This window comes from Schistocerca nitens, chromosome 1 (genome assembly GCF_023898315.1).
Source record: "Schistocerca nitens isolate TAMUIC-IGC-003100 chromosome 1, iqSchNite1.1, whole genome shotgun sequence".
Classification (NCBI taxonomy): Eukaryota; Metazoa; Arthropoda; class Insecta; order Orthoptera; family Acrididae; genus Schistocerca; species Schistocerca nitens.
This window is the reverse complement of record NC_064614.1, coordinates 734533479-734552412: the sequence shown is the minus strand read 5'-3', so window position 1 is coordinate 734552412 and position 18934 is coordinate 734533479. Positions and strand designations below refer to the sequence as shown.

Genomic DNA, 18934 nt, shown 5'->3' with positions numbered 1-18934 from the left:
AGTAATTACATTTTTTTTTCACAAAGTCTCATTAGTAAAAGAAATTGCACACAGAAGTAGTGGATTTCCATGCAGTCTTGAAGAAGTAGTGTTGTCTTTCCAACGGAAAGACAGTGCTGACTCTTGACATGCTGACAGGTAATGGACCACAACAGAGCAAACCCACAGCGGAGTCAGTCGAAGTTTTGAAGAGTATTGGTGGGTAGGTCATCACACAGCAGACCCACTGTAGTCCTGGTAGAGATTACGGTATTGGTGGGCCACCAGAGGCGCAGACCCACTGCAGTCCTTGTAGAAATAATGGTACTGGTGAGTCAGCAAAGACGCAGACCCACTGTAGTCCTTGTAGAGACGGCCAGCAGCCATCTGCTGCAAATGTGCAGGTGCACAATCACCATCGAAGAGTCTTGCGGACAATATAGCAAGTCCATAAACCACCACTTGTGCACTCACAAAGTTTTTTTTTTAAATGTCCTTAGAACCAACAATGCTGTTATCCAGTCCCTTGCTGAATTATCAACACATGTGCAAACACTAACAGTCTCTGCTTCTCACATATTCTTCATATACTATGACCAACAGAAACGTGTGCAGTGAAATGGAACTTACAAGTCAATAATATGATGAACTGGTGTCAATTACAATTGTATAACATAAGAATACAATTACAAAGGTACAAAATACATCATTAAAGAACATAACAATACAAATAACATTTGTAGTACAGGCTTTACAACAGAATAGAAATAAACATATACATCAATGTTACAGGAATTATGAGATAAGTAGATAAATAAAATAATGAGAATAGTTTTCGAAACATTAATTTCACACATGAGAATTGAAACAGAACAGAATTAATAATGTGTAAACATCTTTACAAAGAAAATTACATATTATAAATGCAAATTATATTTGAGGATAACAGTATTCCTCGTCATTAGTGAATGTAGCTTAGTACCAGAAAAATTCTAGAACATAAATCTTATCAGATACACATATAAATACAGGAAGAACATAAATACACAAGGGTACACAAACATATAGTGGAATAATACAAGGAAAGGACAGGGTTTGTTTTACTGCAGTATTTTGCAAACAAAACTTTCTTTACTTCTTGGAGATCTCCCCACGTTCTTCATTATTTCCAAAAGTCCTATCTATACCTGCTTTCTGTACTTTTTGCGTATTGCCTCTCAGTGCATTTCTTCAAATTCATCGCAACTCATTCTCTTATAGGCTACCCTCTCTTAAGCTAACTTAAATCTACTGAGCTCAGATGCTAAACTAAGGGACGAGGCAATGCAGTAGCACAAAAGAATTAACACAAACATCAATGACAAAAAATTTAAATAGGCAAAGCAATTGCAATATTATAACTAATATAAGGCACTGTGTAGCAAACAAGAAAAATAAATCAGTAGTAAAACTAGCTTAACAGAGTAATACAACGTTAAATTCAGTAACACTATGCCTGGCAAACAGCAGAAGTAAATGTAATACCTAAAGATGACATAGCTCAAGCAGAAAAAATAGTACACTAAAGATAACAATGCAGATAAGGGAAATGTCTATTCATATCTCAATGTCTATGTAATTAAAGTGGTGCACCACAAAAACTTATTCTATGAAATAAATTACCAAGTATTGTAAAGAAAATTATGTATGCAGTTCCTGTGAAGGGAAATGTCTTTTTGTGCTCCCTCATTTTTTTGGAAATATATCACAAAACTATTATTTACTGGATCTGTAGACAGAAAATATTTATATTAGTACATCTATAAAATTTTATTTTAACCAATGCTGCAGTGCAGCTAGAAACTAGATATTAAACAAAATAGGCAAAGCAAGGCGTGAAACGTCATTCACTAGCCATATAGCATTTCATAGTGCAGTAAACAATCTTTCAACTAGAAAGACAATAGATGTGAAATGTTTCTCATCATTTCATTTCAGTAAATGTCATAAATTAAGAGCTCCACAGTGTAATAATATGTTTTCAAGTTCGACCGTGTCGTTTTTGCGATGCTCTCTACAAAGGAACGTCAATAGCGAGGATAATGGCCTCCCTTTTTTTTTCTTCTCCACCTGCGCCTCTGGCACACACTAATGACTTCTTTCCAGGCGACTGTCGCCCATCTGGGTGCCCACGACGCATTACGTGCAGGTGGTCACTTAACTTTCTTAATATTTACGACAGCAGTTTCCGCTACAGTGGCAGTCTCATATAAAAAATTGCAGAGGTCGAGAATTTGCGTTGCAAATGTGTAGATACAAAATCTTATGAATATAACAGTGTCCAAAAAATTTTCGCCGACATTGTGATACATTCACACATTTACACACATTTCATATCTCTTAAAGTATGATTCTTGGTTTCCAACATCCTTTTTCACAAGTCAGAGTCCCTAACCACTACTCATTATTCCTTACCTTATTACACATACACATATTCGTCGACACGTCTTCAATATTTCATTATAATAACTACATAGCATAATCAAATTCCTCATATAGCATCAGCTTATTGATCACAAACATACCTCAGCAGCATAATACACATCGTCGTCGTAAAAATAACATCATAACACCTCAGTCAAGTCTCAAAAACGTCGTAGCTTCCTGCAATAATTTCAAAACCTAAAAAAAATCTCTGCTCATGTCAAAAGTGTCATCTGTCTCAAACGTACTTTAAAAATCGTGATCCCATACCAAATACATTATTCAAAGCTCTCATAGTATCACAATGGTTCCGGAAAAATATGAACAGTTCACAAAGTTCAGACAAAATACAATTTCATAAGTGTGATGTTACCCAACTGTGAAATTGCGTAAACATGTGTCACTGATGTAGTAAAAAAAAGTTTATCTCTCAGTTAAATGATCAGATACCTGCGTAATTTGTGTGTTAGAGAAATATGGTACTGATGTGTAAAGTTGTATAAGCAGATACCATATTAGCTAGGGCTCCTTGTGTTTGCCACACACATGGTACACAAAGTAAGCGTGCACCCCCCTGAGGATTAATGTAATTATACCCTCAGGTGTTACAGATTACAGCAATGGAATGACATGTATCATGGAAAACTTTCTTTGTAATTCAAAAATCTTGAAAACTAAATGGCTTAAGTACAAAATTAATCTCTCAAATGCGTCTCCTGTAGCGCTAAATGTGCGTCTTGCTGTAAGATAATTCTGTGGAAGTGTCGTAGTTATCGTCCTCCGAAAGCTAAGTTCTGCAGAAGTCAATGTACTTACCTCATGATAAACAAAAGTGAAATGCTTTGCGTATAGATATCGTAGTTATTATGCTTATTGGCGTGATGAAGAAAGTACTGTACAGTAACGTATTGTTGTGCCACGAAAAAGGCTGTCTCATTGCTGCTATACCACAAAAGTTACTACTAAAACATGTTTTACTTTCCAGAATAAAACAGAAAACTGTGCAGATATAAAACAGAGACACTGCAAAAGCAACATTGTAAATTGTCATTCATTAGTAGCGTCGTGATAAAATCGTGTAACTGTCACATAAACTAACCACTGTCATCTGGTATCTCACTGAAGGTACTTTAAATCCAGAATATATTTTCAAGTGAACCAAAATGTTGCATTAAAATCTCAAGTTAAAAAAGCACATTATCTCTCAATAAACGGTTTTACGTGTGAAATGTGGTGTAAACCTTTACTCTTCCTAGTACTCAGAGTTTCAACTTGAACGTAATTATCATGCGGTATACGTCGGTAAAGAATACTGGAATTTTTCTCAAGGTTAGCGTCTATGTTATTTTTCCCTGAGCCAGCCGGCGCACGCGGCTGCCTGTGGTGCGAGTCATTGTCTGTTTCTTTGTTGGCGCGCGTCGTTACTGGGATTAGGAAACACAACTTCTACAAATTCGCCTTGCCGAGAGGGCCCAGCCGTGTTAGAATGTTAGAATCCCGCCAGTTCTGATACAATTCAGGTCTGTCGTTACGAATATATCGTCTGTCGTCATGTCGGTAGATTCCGTAGTTTCCTCCTTGTTCGTCACGTGCTGGAGAATTTCTCCCTGAATCGTAACTGTGCGCCGAACTGTTGCGTCTGAAGTTATTCTGCCTCCCTTGATAATAATTGTTTTGGTACCCATATTGTCTGTTTCTATGATTGTCTCTGTCATATTCATTACTATGGAAATGCGATCTTTCTCTGTAACTATTATTACTCTGCCAGTGGTTGTCATACGGGTGGTGTCTGTTTTGGTCACGATTTGCGTTGTAAGAATAGACTTGTCGTGTCCAGTTATTGTTTCTGTCGTCACGGAATTGTGACGGATGTGACCTGTAGTGATCGTTTTCCTGTTTTCGCATCCCGCGACTGTCTGTGTCAATTTCTAATTCTTGTAACAGTCCCTGAAAAGCTTCAATGTCGTCTTTGCAACGTCCTGCCAAAATAATATGTCGTAAATGTTCAGGTAATTTGATTAAGCCAATGCGGATGAGTTCTGAGGGGCTGTATGGGTTTGACAGGTACTGATTCTTGTACAACATGTCTTCAAAATATTTCACAAGACTGGAGAATTCAGATTGTTCGAAATGTTTCATCATTATGATGCTATGTTTTACTCGGTCTTGTGTAGCTTGAGACCAATATGCCGAGAGGAAGGCATGATAAAATTCTCCTTCACTGTGACAATCGTGAATGACCGATCGCATTCTTACAGCTGGTTCATTCTCCAAGTAGCCACACATAAATTCTAATCTGCGCTCTAATGACCAGTTGGGAGGAAAACAATGAGAGAATTGATGGAGCCACGCTTGTGGATGAATGTCGTTGCCAGAATTCTTAAACGTTTTGAATTTACGTGTAGTAATGAACAGCTTATAGTCAAAATCATCGTGTCGGCGAGTCGCATGTCGGTCATTGTTACGTCGTGTCGGCGGTTCCATCTAAAAATTCGGTGCACATTGCCAATTTCTTTCATAATTTCCGAAATGCGCTGTGTTATTATTTTGTGGCTGTTCCGTATTTCTATGTCCCTCTTCCCGTATTGGGGCGCGAGTGTCCTCTGAAATACGTAATTCTTGTACTACTTGGGCCAACTGATCTTGCACTTCCCGGATTACTCTTTTGTATTGTGTATTGATTTGATTTTGATTTTGTTTGAATTTTCTAATTTCTTCATACTCTTCAGTGTCAGTGAAGGCTATAGGTGTTGTGTCATTCAGATCATCATCTACCTTTGTAGATAAGTTAGTGAACTGATCTGAAAGTTCGGCTACTTTATCCGTTAGTGAAATTATTTCCTCTGTGTGTTTTTCTGAACCAAGTTTCAGAGTGTCCATTTGTGTTGAAATCGTATCTACTGTGTCCTTTAAGTTTTCCTGAGTTTTTGCAAGTTGCATAACCGAATCGGTAGATGCGATTGAGTCAATTTTAGCTTGCAGGGTGTCGTGATTTTCATGAACAATAGTTTGCAGTTCTTCTATGGCTGCTTCATGATTCTGTAATGCATTTTCATGACGCGAAAAAATAGGTTGGAAATGCTCACAAATTTGTGTTTTTACGTCATTACAGACTTTTTGACATTTCGATTCGATTTTATGTAACTCAGTAGTTAAATCTTCACGTGTTTGTTCAAGTGTGGTGTCTAACGTTTGAAGATTTTGTTCCATTGTGTCTAACTTTTGAAGCTTTTGCTGTGTTTGTCTCTGATTTTGTTCCATTGTGTCTAACTTTTGAAGATTTTGTTCCATTGTGTCTAACTGTTGCTGTGTTTGTCTCTGGTGTTGTTCCATTGTGTCTAATTTTTGAAGCTTTTGCTGTGTTTGTCTCTGATTTTGTTACATTGTGTCTAATTTTTCAAGCTTTTGTCCCATTTGTTGCATTAATTGTAATAACAATGCACTGGTGTCTGAAACATGTTCCTCAGTGCTTTTCGGCAGTGAATTTGCACCGGCAACATTCACATTTTGACAAGTGGAAAATGTGTCTTGACTCATTTGAGAAAACGGTGAGAACCCAAAACCAGAGTCTACAATATTTGCAAAATTGTGTCCTGTCATTCCCGATTCCTGAGGCGAGCTGTTGCCGACCGATCGATCGATAATGCTTCCCTCTTCACTAATTGTTTCAGTGTCCACGCCATTGTTTGCCGCCCGCTCCATTTCCCTATGCACAATTACCAAATTACTACTTTGAACATCAGTTAATTCATTACTCGGTGGCGCTAACACACTGCTTTCGTTTTCACTGTCATTTCTCAGTTTACTTTGGAGCCTAGTATTACGTTTTTCACACGCCATTATTGTCACAGTATTTCACACGACAACACAGAAAAACACAATTTGAAGAGCAAAAATAAGAGAACACATTAACATAACACTGAAAATAATATCTAGTTAATTGCAGCTGCGAAATACTTGGTGCAAATCTACATGCATGCCACAACTGTTTTACTGTACAACAATGAAAGACTGCAACTACAAAGGAGATTTTCTCTACAATTACGCGCTAGCAATAAACAAAAGCTACACTAATTACACAAACTACAAGAAAAAAAATCAGAAGATTCCAGTGAGGTATCCTCGGCTAAGGGTCGACATATGAAACGTCCCCTTTTTGAAGAATTATACATAACTGTGCTTAAACTGACACACAGTATTTTTAGCGCAACGCAATCTGACTTTCAAAAAATCCCTACAAAAGAATGGCCCTGACTAACATTAACCTATACGTTTCACAAATCACTTACCTCACAAAAATCTTGGTTACTCGAGCTACTGCAATAAAGCGAGCGCCACTACTGCCAGCTAAATAAAAGATTCAAACTACGGAAGGCACTAACTACTGATAGGCATAGTTAGCAAATGAAAGATTTTGATAGAGAACAACCAATGTATTTACCTCAATAGTCATAATATATATAGCAGTTCATGACAAATTTCAAAACTCCGCCATCTCTCTCCCTACATCCACCACTGTTGGCGGCTCACCTCCAACTGCGCAACGCTACGCGCTGTTCACAGCCAGCTGCCTAACACTACAATGGCGAGTATTACAACAATGCAAAGCAGCCACAGACTGCACACAGCACAGCCAGTGATTTTCATACAGAGGTGGCGTTACCAATAAAAAAACCTAAACAGCCTAGTTACACTACTTGTCATGGATGATAAATCGTTTTTGTTCTGAACTGATTGGCTGAGATGGCGGTTCTTTATTGGAAGCCACGACCGATTTAGTTTATAAAAAAAAATGTGGCAAAATCTTATGGGACCAAACTGCTTAGGTCATCAGTCCCTAAGTTTACACACTAATTAATCTAACGTAAACTTACGCTGTATATAACACACACACCCATGCCCGAGGGAGGACTCGAAGCTCCGACTGGGGGAGCTAAGGGACTTAGTTCTTCCTTCAAATTATATACATCCATCGTAGAATTGCTTGTGCCATGGTACATTATTACAGCCTTGCGCGAATCGCACACTGTCCGAGGCCTTTTCGGCACTGAACAGAAAACAGAAACGGTAAGAGAACAGGGAAAGGTAAATACACAACAAATTAACTGAACCTAAGACGTGGTCCCTTTTGCCATTGCCACCTGTTCGTCGCCCGTTGCCTTGCCATTCAGCAGCACTGCTCTGTTATTTGTTTCTCACTTTCAGGGCTTGGGTACCGCAGAGAGCCACGGCCGCACCGGTGACATCATCGCAGAAGCAGCGCGCGTCGTACCTGCCCAAGCAGTGGGACTGGAGGAACGTCGATGGTGTCAACTACGTATCGCCCGTCAGGTGAGTCAGGGTACACACCACTTTCCTCTCCTCCTTTCAGGTTCTGTTCATCAAATTACGTCTTTCTACTTTTTAGTGGAGCACATCTCCTCAACAGCTGATTACAACCTTTCACTACAGAGTTTGTTACACTCAACATTCGTATAAATACACTGCTGGCCACCGTAAATGCAACACCAAGAAAGACAAGAGGTAGCACAAGAAAATTTATTTTGTAGATAACATGTTGACCAAGTATCAAATAATTACGTTTACAGACGTCTGTGACATTGGTTCCTGCCAGAATCAGTAGCCAGAGTAGCCGCCATTGTTGGAGATCACCGCTGCCACACGTCTCGGCATTGAGTCAAAGAGACGTTGGATGTGTTCCTGGGGTACAGCAGCTCAAGCAGCTTCAACACGTTGCCAAAGATCATCTGGTGTGGCAGCTGGGGATGTAATCTGGGTCACTCGTTGAGCAACCATGGACCACATGTTTTCTATCGGCAAAAGATCCGGAGAGCGAGCCGGCCAGGGAAGCAATTCAATTTCAATCTGGTTATTGATGAAGAACCTTTGGACAATGCGTGCCACGTGTGGTCGCGCATTATCCTGTTGAAATATGGCTGTGGCCGAGCCCTGAAGGTAAGGAAGGACAACTGGCTCCAGCACCTCGGATATGTAGCGCCGGCTATTTAAAGTACCGGCAATGCGTACTAGAGGCGTGCGAGACTAATATCCAATACCGCCCCATACCATAATACCCGGTGCAAGACCAGTGTGGCGGTGCATAATGCAGCTGTCCAGCATCCTCTCTCCACGGTGTCTCCACACTCGAATCCGACCATCGTGGTGCTGCAGACAGAATCGTGCCTCGTCAGTAAAGACAACGTCATTCCATTCTGCCGTCCACATCCGTCTGTCATCACACCATTGGCGACGGAGACGTCTGTGGTTCTGCGTCAATGGTAGACGAAGCAATGGAACCATAGCACAGCATGCTGTGCTATGGTTCGGGATGTCACTGAGCGATCCGTCACTGCCATGCGCACAATTTGCCTATCAGCACGTGCAGTGGTGCACCGAGGTGAATGCGATCGACCACGTCGGTCCGTCGTACCCTCCTGCATCCAACGGTCACATATCCGCATTACAGTTGTTTGGTTTCGTCCAACACGACTAGCGATTTCTCTGTATGATAATCCACAATCTCGGTAAGCCACTATCCTTCCTCTGTCGAACTCGGATACTTGATCAAACGATGTTCGCTGTTGTCTACGAGGCATAACTGATCGTCTTGTGAAACAACCACAAGGTAAACACACGTGCCGAACGTACACTCGTCGAAATCGCCAAGCCTTAAATGGCGCTATGAGGTGGCGCCACAGGCGCGCGTGATGTGCGTCTGCGCTGAAATTCTAATCAGTTGCATATCTCATCGCTGCAAACCCATGGTGTAAATTTCACTTGATTCGGATGCTTCCTTCAGGGTGTTGCATTTACGGTGGCCAGCAGTGTACTTCGTTTGCTATATCATACTCGACATTTTTAACCATTTTCAGTAGCCCTAACGGCAACAGTAAGAAAAAATCTTTACTTTAAACGTACAAAGACAGCGACGGAACTTTAAGAAGGGAGTTACGTATCATTATAGCAGGCCAAGTAACTTTTATTGAATGTTGCGGTTAAAAGTGACACAGATACATAACACGATCCTCTAAGTATCCGTAAACAACGGTCAGAAAATCAAATGGCTCTGAGCACTATGGGACTTAACATCTATGGTCATCAGTCCCCTAGAACTTAGAACTACTTAAACCTAACTAACCTAAGGACAGCACACAACACCCAGCAATCACGAGGCAGAGAAAATCCCTGACCCCGCCGGGAATCGAACCCGGGAACCCGGGCGTGGGAAGCGAGAACGCTACCGCACGACCACGAGATGCGGGCAAACAACGGTCAGAACGTTCTACCAGTTCCTCAACGATACAAATCAGTTCCCTTCACACAGAGCCATTAGAGCGCCGCTGTTCGAATGTCCTTATAGATGTTCTTTCATCAGCTTGCTGAAAAGGTGGAAATAGCGTGGTGCAAGATTTGAACTGTAATGCGGGTCAGCATTACCCACGCCTGTGCGGTCTTGGTCAAATTGTTGGCAACTTTTATCTGCAGCTGTACGCGAAATTGCATATATCTCCAGAATTTCAGTTGGATCCGTGTGTAACTCACACGTTTTCTGTCCACTTGACTCGAACTGCCCCGAGTACTTCAACTGTGGACTACGTTTCCAGCTGCCACACCATTTCAGAATCACATTGTGATGTGTCCGTTACCCATATCGCAACAGAACTCTTTCGGCAGGAAACGTGGAACGACTACTCCCTTCTGAGAATGTGCCACTCTTGTTGGGTGATACTCTAAGCGGGAGCCGACACGAGTAACTTACTTCCTGAGGTCGTTAAGCACGTTGATAAACAACAAATACAGAGCAATCCAAATTAATTATAGCGATTACAAAACAGTATAATTAGGCTATTTAACGCATAACGACACTTCTGTATGAATTACAGATAATGTGAATAAATTCGATACTGCAGTGCATGTGTCATTCTGAATTACGATGCAAAGTAATCGCAATTCTGCATGTTGATAACCATCAGCTGTATAATGGAATGACAACAATGAAAATTGTACCGATACGGGATTCGAACGCTGATTTCCTGCTTATCGCGAGCGGTCGCCTTTCTTTCGATTTTTTTAAAATTGTATTTTATGTACGAGTACACAGGGTTATTCTAAATGATGGACCCATTTTCAAAACTTCATATTTATTCAAGTACAAATCCAAAATGAACAAGCTGTACACCAATGAAAAGAGGAAATTTCAACGTTTTCCTCATAATCTTTGATATCAATTTAATAAATTTAATAATTTGTAAATAACTAGTTTTTAATAATTATTTAATAATTAGAAATGCAATAAATGTTATAAACGTTGAATGTGGCCACCGCTGGCTGCACGGCAAACATCGACGCGGCAACCAAACTCGTCCCTCACACGCGAAAGCGTATCTGCTGTTACTGAGTGCACGGCAGCAGTGATCCGGTTCCGTAGATCCTTCAGAGTGGTTGGTAGAGGCCGTCCCGTAAACAGCATCCTTCACGTAACCCTATAAGAAATAGTCGCAGGGTGTGAGATCAGGAGATCTCGGTGACCAGAAGTGTAGAGCCAGGTCCTGCAGCCGATCCAGCCCTGAGAAAGGGAGTCATTCAAAACCCTCGTATATCACGGCGCCAGTGGGGAGGAGCTCCATCCTGTTGGAAAATGAAGTCCTGGGACTCTTCCAGAACATGAGAGAGCAGTCATTGCTCCAATATGTCCAGGTACGTGATTCCCGTTACAGTTCTTTCCGAAAAGAAAAATGGCCCATAAACCTTCATACGGAATACGGCACGGAACACGGTGATCTTCAGTGAGTCTCTTTCGTATTGCAGTGGTGAATGTGGATTTTCCAAAGCTCAAATGCGAACATTTTGTCTATTGGCTTTTCCACTAAGGTGGAACGTCGTTTCATCGCTAAAAATTACACGCTGTAGAAATGCGTCATCCTCCATCTTTGCTAGCACATAACGACAAAATGCGAGATACTTCTCTTTGCCATTGGGGTTGAGAGCCTGCACAAGTTGTAATCGGTAGGACCTGTACAGCAGACGCCGCCTCAGAACTTTCCATACCGTTGGTTGGGGTATTCCAAGTGCTTGACTAGCTCTATTGGTAGACTTACTGGGACTGCATACAAAACTTTCTTGAATCCGTCGGACATCATCCTCTGACACACGCGGTCGGCCGGTGTTTTTTCCTTTGCACACACTCCTAGTCTATATAAATTGCTTAAGCAACGGCTACAGCTTTTGCGACTTGGTGGTTGAATACCGAATTTGGTACGAAAGGCATATGGACAGCTCATCAGATCTGTCGCCAATCCCTCATTAGGTATTTAAGCTCGACAACATTGCCGCCATGACGATGCCTCAAGTATCTATATATCTCACGGGTGGTATGGATTCTTGTTGAAGGTATTTGTAACTTAACATAACTAAAATGAACAAAGAATCACACGACGTGACAAAAAGAAGACGATATTGTGCCTAACGCAACCGGCAGTTCAAATGACGGGGGAAGAAGCAAGTCCAGGATCGCCGACATGATGGCGTTTTGCCGTTGGTTCCAGGTCCGTAGCGTCGCTCGCAAGTATAGAGCGGGAATCTTGTTCCGTACATTCGTGAGATTAAGTCCTCCAGAATGGCGTGGGAGAGTTAAAGTCTCGTATTTCTCCTTAAACAGCATCCCTCGGCTGACATAGTATCGAAAGGCCGACATTAACTTGTCGGCAATACCATGTGGCATTGGCAGTACCTGTGTCAAGTTTGGAAGTCGTAAGGCAAGATGAACGTTAGTGTATTCCACCCTTTGGAGCAGGTCGTGGGTTCGGAGTGAATTGTTGCGTATGTGCAGTCGGATGTGCTGGAGCCGTCGCCGGTAGCTCGCCGCAGCTGATTGTCGTAGCGATCGGGTGAACAAAACTAATAAGCATCGCATGATGTCTACCGTTCTAAACGGACTGTGCAAAGCGTCCAGCCCCCGTCCAACGTGCGTAATCTTGGATTTATTCATGTTGACCCTGCTACCCACCGCACGACATATGTAGTAAGAAGGGCAATCACCTTACGTACTTCGTTCTCCGACCGGACGATTATCATAAAGTAAGTGGTCGGCATATGCACGACACGTGAAGGAACTCTCACGAAGTCGTAGTCTGCAACAATGGTTCGAGCGCTATTGCAAACGGCACCATCGACAAGGGACGTCCTTGCCTAACTGAACTGTAAATAGGAATCCTTCCTAATTCCTTGCCATTGACTCTCACCGCCGAAGGAGCGCCGAGAAGGAGGCGCATAAGGACGGTAATGAAGTCCTGAGATTTCGCCATGCGTCACATGGTAGAGTCAAAAAAATCATGGTTGATCCTGTCAAAGGCACGATTAAAATCCACTGATACGAACGCCCCTAGCATGCTACATGCTTCCACCAGGGCAGTGATGTCACGGTTTCACTTAGGATAGAATGGATATTGCTCCGAACCCCTAGACAAGCCTGGTCTGATGGTAATGTCTTGAGCATTGAGCATTCTGAGCGGTCGAAATTGATGGGTTCTGACACTCCCTGGTATTGGTAAAGGAATTCCCGGCATGAATTGCTATGGTACGTCCGTGTCAGGACGCAATAACCCATTGTACATCAACACGTATTGGGACAGCATTATATCTGCACATTCGCAATAAAATTTGAGTGTCAACCCATCTGGCACAAGGGATTTATGCACCGCACCCTTCATGAGTGCCATCCGTACGTTATCTTCCGTTAGGTGTCCTAGTAACGCCTCTACATCCATAACATCCATTTGCGTCTGTCGCAAAATGTAATCTCCTATCCGAACATCCGTCGGCGTCCCAGTAGAAAGGAGGCGGTATTGCTCCAGAAATCCAGCAACAATGTCATGTTGTGTCGTCAAGGGCCGACCATCACCATCATGGAGCGCTGTGATCAAGGACTGACGATTGCGCTAATGTCCTTGGCCGCATGATGCATGGAAATACGTTCTCCATCGACGTTGTCCAAGCACCGAGCTCGGATCGAAAGTCCCTCCAATCGACGTCCCCCTCTTGATCGATAAAATGCACGCCCGAATGCGATGGATTTCCGCTTGACGCTCGGGCGATGGGGCCCTGGAGGACAAGTCATGGAGCACCATGTAGTTATATTCAAGTGTATCTCAGAGCCATCTCGCTTTTTCCTTGCCATAATTTATGGGGGCTCTTCATACCACCGGTTTTGCTCATTGCAGCCACCATGAAAGAACCGTACGGTGCATCGGGAGACAGCGAATGCAAGTCTGTCATACTTCTTCAATCTGCTGGCGACATTCGGGATCAAACAAATTAAGACGAATTAAGTTTCCACGGAGCACGGCTTCTCCAGTCCAACTGCCGTGGAAGGGTTAACGTGCATAAATGTACAAGTTGATCAGTAAAAGCTGTGGGCCAACGTTCAGCAGCCAACACGTGACCTCGTAGTGCGTCGGAAACATAAATCCTATCCAGTCTGCTCGCCGAGTGGCTAGTAAACAACGTGGATCTTTTGCCATGTGTTCATCAGTGTCATGTCTCGGCAGATCGAGCGCAGTGCATAGTAGGAGCTAAAATTCCTGATTTGATCCTTCGGTGTGAGAACACAATTAAAATCCCCTCCGACCAAGAAGTGATCTATCTGCCATGGAACAGGGGCGCAATCTCTTCTGAGTAGAATTGCGCACGTGCACGTAGAGTGTCAGATCCGGAGGGTGCATAAACGTTGACAATACGAGTACCATTCACGGTCATCGGCATATCCCCGTCCGAAGGCAGATAATCGAAGTCACACACCGGAATCCCTTCCCATACTAATATCGCTGCGCCACGTCCTATGTCTGGAGTCGGCGCTAGGTACGTGTTGTAACCACGCACGTCGGGAAAGGCACCATTGCAGTTTTCCTGCGCCATCAGAATATCCACGTCTGTGGCGTAAATCATATCTCGGAAAAGTTGCATCTTTGCAAGCGATCATGCGGTGTCAATGTTTACCACCTTATATGCTTGGTCCTTTGTCGTCGTCATGCGCGTGTCATGTCACTGTAAACTCCAAAGGCTTTAGTCCACTGTTCGTGCTCACAGGGTTGCCCGCCAACAGGCTTCCTTCCGTTGTTTTCGTTGTGTGGTGTGCGTCCTGTAAGTGAGCCGTCATCAAGTGGGGGGCAGGGGAGGGGGGGTGCCATTTCCCGCGCTCCTTCGACTGGTTCTACCCAGTCATATTGGTCGTCGATCCCAGAAATACCCTCTGCTGCATTTCGATGTTGCTGCCGGGACACTGTCACGGACTCCTCTGTCGGAAGTGCCGCGTCAGTCGGTGTCAAAGAAGAGGGACCGTCTGAAAGGCAGAACGTCCGGTCGCCATCTGAAGGAATCCTTTCAACGTCCTCTAATGGCACGTGTTCCATGTCAGACGTCTCTTCGGTCCGAATAACTTCCATGTCCGCTAAGCTAGGGGAGGACGTGTCACCCGAACTATGGTCACGCTGACAGACGCTTCAGTGGTCGTTGTTTGCGCGCCCTGCCCTCGGTTGCCGACGTAGGCGACGCCTCACTGTGTTCGTCGAGCGTTCGTTGGTCCGTTGCTGGCGCCACTGTCTCAACCTACACTTTCACGCCGCGTGCTACATGTGAGGGTGCGGAAGGTTCCTCCCTCATCTGACGTGACGTGGGTCAAGGGGCATTCTCCGTGTCAGCTCCATGCTCCCCCGACTTGGTCTGCTCTTGCATCAACGCGTCCTTGGACCGCTCCGGACTCGCAACATCTTCCGGCGGGCCACCGACACGTACGTCATCGGCAGTTGCGTGGGAACTTCTCGCTGTGACGCTTGTCCACGTGGCGGTTGCATGACTCCGAGCGGATATATCCTTCTCCACCACAGACAGAACATTTCTTAATGTAATAATTTATCAACAGCGGTATGTATTGTAGAAATTTATTTTATGAACTTCTTGTGTGCTACCAGTTTCGGCATAACATTGATGCTATCTTCAGGCCCCACACGTCATAGTTGTAAAATCGCTATACGCGGAAGGAGCCCTATAACTGGATCCGTGAATCAAATCGCTGTGCAAGAGCTCTTGGTGGCCAGACGACACAGACTGTTCACTGGGGTCCGAACCGCACAGTAACCCTGGGTTCGGTGGACTGCTGTGGCCTGTTGTGGGATTGTGAACCACTGAGGGCTACGCGGGACGAAGCCTCTCCGTTGTTTCTAGGTCCACCTCAGGTGGCATATGCCGTCATGGGGCTAAAATCGACATCGTCTTTCGATGTGTACCAATTTTCTTTTCCGGCAATCTATTTGTTAAAGCTGTAGAATGTAACAGACTAGAATATTAATTAAAATGTTTCACACCATTTATCGTCGACGGAAATTGCGTAGCTGATCCCTTTTAAAGACTGCATTAGGAGGATAGTAGTAAATTTTCGTAATTTAACGGGGAAGGTAATGGTATAACTATTGTTCTTTCATTTTCGTAGGAACCAGGAGCAATGTGGAAGCTGCTTCGCCTTCTCCGCGCTTGCTGTTCTGGAGTCCCGCATTCGGATCCAGACAAACAACACCCAACAGCCCGTATTTTCAGTGCAGGATGTCCTCGGTTGCAGCCCCCTCGATCAGGGCTGTTCTGGGGGATTCCCTTACCTCATTGGCGGTAGATATGGAAAGGTAAGTGCTCTACTTCAGAATATTTAGTGTACTGTATTGAGTGGAACTGGGGACGTAGAAACGATGGAGAGGCTTCGTCCACGCCGAAGCCCTCAGTGGTTCACAGCCCCACAACAGGCAACAGCAGTCCACTCGCCCCACCGCTGCCCCACACCAAACCCAGGTTTATTGCGCGGTTCACACCAGACGAGTGTAACCCCGACGTTTGCGTGGTAGAGTACATGGAGAAAGTGTTTGCGCAGCAATCGCCGATATAGTGTAACTCAGGCGGAATGAGGGGAAGCAGCCCACATTCGCCGAGGCAGATGGAAAACCGCCTCAAAAACCATCCACAGACTGGCCGACACACTGAACCTTGACACTAATTCGCCGGACGGATTCGTGCCGGGGACCGGCACGTCTTCATGCCCGGAAAGCAGTGCGTTAGACTGCACGGCTAAGCGGGTGGGCATATATAGTGTAAAAGCATATATGTAAAGCTCACTTCTACATGAGTAGTGGGAATATTAGAATGTACATTGATAATTTAAGATACGGCATCGTGAGGCATCAAGGAATTGCCAGTTTGGTAATTGAAAGAAGAGAGTGTGTGTGTGTGTGTGTGTGTGTGTGTGTGTGTGTGTGTGTGTGTGTGGAGGGGAGGGGACGGTGGGGGTAAAAACTATAGAAGGAGACCAAGGCTTAATTACAGTAAGAAGTTTCAAATGAAGTTTTTTGTAGTTGCTATGCAGAGTTGAAGAAGCTGGCACAGTACAGACTAGCGTGAAGAGTTGGATTAAGCCAGTCTACGGACTGACGACAACCACATATCTAAGAGTACAAGAACTTGAGACGAACTGCTAACACAAGTAACCTATGAAATGTTTTCGGAAACATAAATCCTCATTTTCCGCCGGTCGTCCTCATCAACGGCAGCAGTCGCCAGTTCACTTTCGTTGCTGGATGAAGGCCTCATCCAGATATCTCAATATGTTGACATCTTCAGTTACATGCGTCCATGTCGCAGCTACGTGATTTATAACGCCACTGATCTTCCATTACATCTTCGTCTATATATTCTTAGCTCTTGTGATACGGCAAAGTACGTCTGTTTTTATCGATATTCCGTACGGAGCTTTACGCAATGTGGTGGAAGATTCATCACGTACCACCACCGTTTCCTCTCTTCCCAAGGTCCATAGTTCTTGGGGACAACGACTGTAGATGTACCTCCTTTCACATGAATGGTCCCACTTTCAGCACTAACTCAAGTCACATTGGTACATGTTGCGCGATAATTCTTCAGCGCATATTCTGTATCACAGTACACACTTATGAATGCATATTACATAGGGGGTAGGATGTGACCTTCTTCTTAAGACTGTGATCCGTAGTTCCAAAAGCTTAACTTGTCTACTTCTTGCATTTCATTCAATATGCTATACTTAGATTGTTCAGTACTACAAGAATGAATTTTCTGCACACATTCTTGTCAAAATTCATTGATAATCTATTGGCCTTTGTCTGTTGAAATTTTCAAATATTCAGTTTGCTGTCAGATATAGGACTAATACTACTTCTTATTCCTATTCATTTACCACCTACAAAAAGGGCCAAATTTTGTCAATACAGATGGAAGATCTGTTAGTATAGCAGAAGTAAAAGAGAACTTCAGTAGAATTCAATAGTGCATCAGGTCTAATGGCTTCAAATTTCGAGTACTTCCAGGTGTGTGATCGATATGGCACTGGTACACACTGCTTTCTGTCATGGAGGTAAGAAAAAAATTAGTCTTACCATTATTTCTTTACATTTCAGCTTTTACATTAACATATCATGAGTATCCAAGTCAAAAAATATTCTGAAGGGCAATAATGATACTGATTTATTGGCTCTAGCATTTTATCTACCAAGGTAAATATAGGCACCACAACAGACAGTGCTTTAAGAAATTTATACTGTTTGTTACCTTAAACCCGAGTTACTTTGGCCCACTACTTGCCCTTCTTTTCAAACGTGGCAAGAAAACAAAGTAGATTTCCATAGTATTGCCACAAACATGTGCCATCAGTTAGGAAAGATTTTAAACAAGATACATCACTCGTGCCGTTGGGTACTATTAAAAATTGGACCAACGTTACCGGAGCTTTGATCCACTCAGTCATTTCTTCATGTAAAAGTGGTAATATAATATTGGGATGAAGCGAAATCAATATATATCTCTTGAGTAGACATACAGGAGAACGAAGAACAACTAAAGCACTAAATTTTGATGACAAGAAGAGAAAATGTTGAACTTTATTCAGAAAATTTTTCAGTAACTATACAAATGCACAATATTTCAGCAATCGACTAACTCATTGTCAGCTTATGTGCTACACTGTGGTAACTATTTGCAGATGTTAGGAATGCTATGCAGTATGGATATGGACCTTATTACACAACTCGTTGAAGCTCTGGTACTTGAAAATAGTCACCTTTTTTGTTGCCGTGGCCTGATAATTCTTCCAAAGTCCAAGGATAAAAAAGTTTGTTTCTGGACTTTGTTCTGGACTTCGTCTTTTGCATGCAGATCATTTTAGCGCCCTCATCACTAACCTGTCATAATTCCAGGACACGTTTCTTTGTATTATAAAATGCAGCAAACTGCCTAACTGTAAATTTATCTATCATCATTTTGTGTTACTGGACTTGACGTGTACCCTCCAGGAAGAAGTTACTGAAATGTAACAGCTGTTAAATTATTTACAGTCAAGTTCAAGTCCAGTGCTGCTAACACAATATTACTTCGTGGAACTCACATCCTTCTAGATCGTTGTTTTCACACTCTAAATGCATACTGC

At 43.1% G+C, this 18934-nt stretch overlaps 1 protein-coding gene across 3 annotated transcripts in view; it reads left to right on the top strand.

Annotated features, from left to right (window-relative positions):
- The window catches only part of LOC126260157 (dipeptidyl peptidase 1-like), a 74665-nt gene that overhangs the window by 38797 nt on the left and 16934 nt on the right, over positions 1–18934 (top strand). For all 3 annotated transcript variants that reach the window (XM_049957431.1, XM_049957419.1, XM_049957427.1), the window contains exons 6-7: positions 7648–7773; positions 15926–16112. In XM_049957431.1, the coding sequence (XP_049813388.1) occupies positions 7648–7773; positions 15926–16112 (313 nt within the window). The remainder of the gene's footprint in view (positions 1–7647; positions 7774–15925; positions 16113–18934) is intronic.